The sequence below is a fragment of the Stegastes partitus genome, unplaced genomic scaffold (genome assembly GCF_000690725.1).
Source record: "Stegastes partitus isolate 25-593 unplaced genomic scaffold, Stegastes_partitus-1.0.2 Scaffold105, whole genome shotgun sequence".
NCBI lineage: Eukaryota > Metazoa > Chordata > Actinopteri > Pomacentridae > Stegastes > Stegastes partitus.
In genome coordinates this window covers 431,431-436,157 of record NW_007577836.1, presented here as the reverse complement: position 1 = coordinate 436,157, position 4,727 = coordinate 431,431, and the positions used below count along the sequence as shown (strand labels likewise).

At 41.0% G+C, this 4,727-nt stretch overlaps 1 protein-coding gene across 1 annotated transcript in view; it reads left to right on the top strand.

Moving 5' to 3' along the window:
• Window positions 1–1,187, top strand: part of gpr158b (G protein-coupled receptor 158b) — a 95,592-nt gene extending 94,405 nt beyond the window's left edge. The window contains exon 13 of the mRNA XM_008277674.1: window positions 225–1,187. Coding sequence (XP_008275896.1) covers window positions 225–1,187 — 963 coding nt within the window. The remainder of the gene's footprint in view (window positions 1–224) is intronic.
• The last annotated feature ends 3,540 nt before the right edge of the window (window positions 1,188–4,727 follow it).

Below are 4,727 nucleotides of genomic sequence, written 5' to 3'. Positions count from 1 at the left end.
GATGGATGGATGATTTGTATGAGCTACAGCTGCCATTTTCTAGCATTTTTTGGCAACAGAAATAGTATACATAGTCAGAATGTAAGATAAACACCTCAATGTTTGTGCTTAAATATGGTCTAAAAAATCTACAAAGAAGTCTGGAAGAGGTTGTTGTGGTAACCCTGTCATTAATACTCTGATTTATTGATTGATTTAGTGTTTATCATATTGTTTGATTCCAGGTGAGTGGCAGCCAGCCGTCCATTTGCTCTGAGACCGGGAGGAACCTGTACGATGTGTCCGAGGTTTGTCCCTGGGAGCTGGAGGAAGCTCAGACTCCCTCTGAAACGAAAACCCAGAAGCACGTTTCCATCGCTCCTGGAGAAACCACCGCTGGAGGCCGCAGAGGCAGCAGCAGCTCCGGAATCAGCAAAGGCAGCCGATCCCAGCAGAGGCAGAAAGCCGGCCAGTCTCCTGCCAACAGACGGCGCTCCAAAGACAAAGGAGGCGACAGGGACGAAGGAAGGGAACCTCGGAAGTCTCGGCCTCCGAGGTCGCCGCTGCCTCTCAAGCCCGACGTGTGTCCCTGGGAGTTCGATGAGCAACCCATGGTGGGGGGAGATTCAGATTCCCTCTCTCCAGACAGAATCCGGCGTAAAAAAAGCGTCACCCCCACTGACGGGAAACCCAAAGGGCTCCACTCGGATCACTCCAAGTCCACGGGGAGCCTGCTGCAGCCTCCGTCTCTGATGGTGGAGATCTGCCCGTGGGATTACAGCAGCCCGCCGTCGCCCAAGCAGGAGAAGATCTGCAGCAGCCCCACGGCGCACAAGAAGAAACGGAAAGGCTCCTGCTCGTCCAACCACAAAGCCGAGAAGGAGAAGGGGAGGGAGAAGAGCAAAGAAAGGCGGAGCTCCTCCAGCAAGCCGCCGTCGGAGAGGAGGCGGGTCAGCCAGTCGTCGGAGTGCAGCGGGCTGCCGTCCGAGCGGCGGAGGAGCTCCACCAGAGACCCGGAGCTGATGGAGATCAGGAGGGCCGAGGTTTTCTCCCGGGAAGCCGAGCACTCACACACCGGCTTGGCTCAGACTAAAAAATCACCAGAGAAGAAGAAGGAGGGCTCTTTGAGTACTAGTTACAAACCTGCAAAAATGGTTGATGTTTGTCCCTGGGACTTCCCGGAGCAAGACTCTGGGAAGAGGGCATGATGACCGCTGGGACAATCGTATGGTTTTCTTTTTGTATTCACAGACTGAGAGCACCGAGAACAAAAGGAATGATAAAGAAATCGTGTTGCATTCGATAAGAAGGTCTTTTTTTAAGTCACCTTAGTGAAAAAGATTCTGCTGCCCCTTGATGCAATCCAGACAAAAGCATTTGCTGAGAAGCAAACATCTCGTCTTTACATTGCAACCTTGAAGTCACTTTAAGAGGAAACTTTCTCGTCTGCACTTTTGCTTGCACATTTGTTTACATAGTTTGTATGTTTTATCCCATTCGGTACATCGAGGTGATTTAGGGAAGGAATCACACCTGTATTCACCAGCAGAGCAGACAATCATTCATCGTGAATATCGACTTCCCCTGATGATATTACGCAGACAGAACAAGAAGCAGGCAGCAGCAGCAGTAGAGGGGAAGAGAGAAAAAACAAAAAAAGACAGAAGGAAAGAAGCTCTGAGAAGCAGGACCAAAGCCCCAGACGCAGCTGTGATGCCTTATCTTTAGGCCAAATGCATAATTCATGGCACGAAGATGATCTGTTAGATTAGAGAAACGTGGGAATAACAAAGGATTGTCCTACAGCTAAATGAGGAAAACTGTATGTTTTAGTAAAACTTCTCCATATACAGTATGTGTGTGTTTTTTTCTAAAATAAAAGCAACAAAAAGGAAGAAAAAAAAAACCAAAACATGGCGCCATCGCATGTGGCAAGCTATCAAGCATCCAATAACTAAATGTTTATTGGTCGTACTCAAATATGACAGTGGAACTCTTGATGTCGTTGCCTTGGTATTTGTCTCCTTATGTTACCCACACAACCAAAACATGTGCATTGCGATCAATAATGTACATTTCAAACAGCTCGCAGTGCTCCAGTCGAGCAGCACTGAAATATCCATGGTATTTATTTACTGTTTGCCCTGGACGTCCCAAAACAAAGAGAAGACCAGCTGCAGTCGCTCCACATGCATTGAAAATGTGATGAAGGACCAAAAATCGAGCGATGATGTGAATAATGCAGTTTTTTTTTTTTTTTACCCCTTCTATCACTTAGTTGCCTGTTTTCCATCCACCTGAATGCATCTTCCTTCAGATATTTGCACATTTTCAATTGCTTCAACTGTGCATGACCAAAGCTTCTTTTTCTCCTTTGTTTTTTTTTTACACTTTCTTGCTGACAGGGTGAGTAATTTAACCATTTCTGCTTCATCTGGAACAACAACAACAGTCATCCTGTGTGTCCTGTGATCAGCCACCCACCACTGACACCTAATGCGACGCACACAGCGGCTCCGTTCGGCTCCATTGAGTGCATGATAATGAAAAACACAGGCACCGAAATTCACCTTAAAGCATAGAAAATCATTGCATATTTAATGACGTACTTAAAAGGGAACTGGGGGTTTTTCAAATATAGATGTGTTTGTCGAGCATTGTGGGAAAGAAACGCCGCGGATCCAACTTTCACAAGCGTTTCTCTGTCGGACGGTTTGAGACCGTTTGAAATGATGATTTAATTTCCCCACCACGTGTATTTTAATGCTTGTTATACTGTATGGTGTTACTCCAAAACGTTACAGAACCGTCGTAGCATCCACATGGGATTATTTCTATTGTACATTCATATTGTGTTGCATGTACATACAGTAAATACTCTGTTCTCAATTAAATATTTATACAAAACTCCACTCTGGCTGATTTTTGGTTCATTTTTAGGGCTTTAAATTTGAACTTTCTTGGAGATTTATGTCTGTATTTGATCCACAGCCTAATCTACTGGCTTTGCACGACTTTATTTAATTCAAATCAATTCAGTTTAGTTTGTTTATATGGTGCCAATTCATAACACGAGTCGTTTCAAGGCCCCTTCACAGAGTAAAGCAAAGACCTTACAAAAAGTTTTAGATCCCACATTTGAGTGAATAAAAAAACACACTGCAGCTGTGATCTCAGCACATCAGTGGGTAAAAAGCTTGAATCTTACAACCAGACAAAACAAATACAGTCAAAACACTTGCTTTTGCTGATTCAAATACGATTATTTGAGCTCCCTGTGAATCCTCCGTTTTCACATTTGGTGCAACACTGCCTCCATGTGGAGAGGGAAAGCTATGATAATACATTTGCTGTCCTTCAAGGAGATTAAATTGAGCCTGAATATTTACATTAAAAAGTCCTGAAATGCCATTAAAGGCACTTTGATCACAGAAGAAAGAGCAGAAACACACATCTTATATCCTAGAGCAGTGTGGAAAGTAAGTACTGCACTTTATTGTCCTTTTAAGGTATTTTAGTTTTTTCTTTGTGTGCTTCGTGATACAAAAACAACCATTATTTATATGTTGTTATCAAGAATGATGCATCGTTACAGGACAGATTAACAGGTTTTAAGGAGCTCTAATATAATATCTATTGATCTCCGGTGACTGTGTGGACTCCTCCTCCCCACACTCAGGTTACTGTCGATCCTTGATCCTGTATTTTCTTGTACATGAAAGATTTTTGCTCTCTGCTTTTTATTTAAGAAATACCTCTGACGTCTTCCTCCATTTTTATAACCAGTATTGAATGCAGCACTTAGCATAGACAAGTGGTACATTTCATTGCTTTCACAGAACCAGTTGTATCTGATCACTGGTGGAAAAGTTTTGACATCCAAGAACAATACTGAAAATACTCCCCGATGAGTAAAATCTCTGCTTTAATTGATTAAACTGGGTGAAAGTATAAAAGGATTTGCAATAACAAAGTAATCAAAAGTAAAAAATACTCATAAAATGGCGACTAGTCGTAAAAATGGACCAGTGGCCTCCATCCGGGTTATATTGCTGGTTTACAACCACTGATGCGTTAAAGTGGACTGTATGCAGCATATTAATATTGCATTTGTACATCCTATGTTAGCCTAATGCAGAATCTGGTTACTACAGACGGACAGACAGACAATTACCACTAAGGGAAAAGGCAGTGCTGCAGTGGCACATAGAGAGCAGAACACAATATTTTTTTAAATAAAAACAAAACAGAAAAAGACAAGATAGGACTCTCACATTCACACTCAAATGAATATATTGTAAATTACAATTTTGTATATACATTTAAAGATGTAAAAAAAAAAAAAAAAAAGTTGACTATTTTTTTCATTCATAAACAGTGGAAGTGTTTTAAAAATAATATTTATTTATTTATAAGTGGATTGAAAGTAAAACAGTAATTTTATAGTCGTTGTAAAAAATTGTAAAAACACAGATTTTTGATGATAACATTACATAGTTTGTTTGTTGTACAGAACTATACGAAAAAGTATAATTTATGGGTTTTTTTTTAACGATTTTACAAGCTATTATTCGTACCTTAGGGGAAAAAAATATTCCTTAAAATTAAAATCAGTTTTACGAAAAAAAAATAGCAGTAAAATATTGTGATGTTGATAAAGATAATGTTATTTTTTTACGGTCAAAAACTGTATTGTGTTGAATGCTGTTGATAGTTTTGGCCCGTTTTTGTTGTTATTGTTTTTCGAG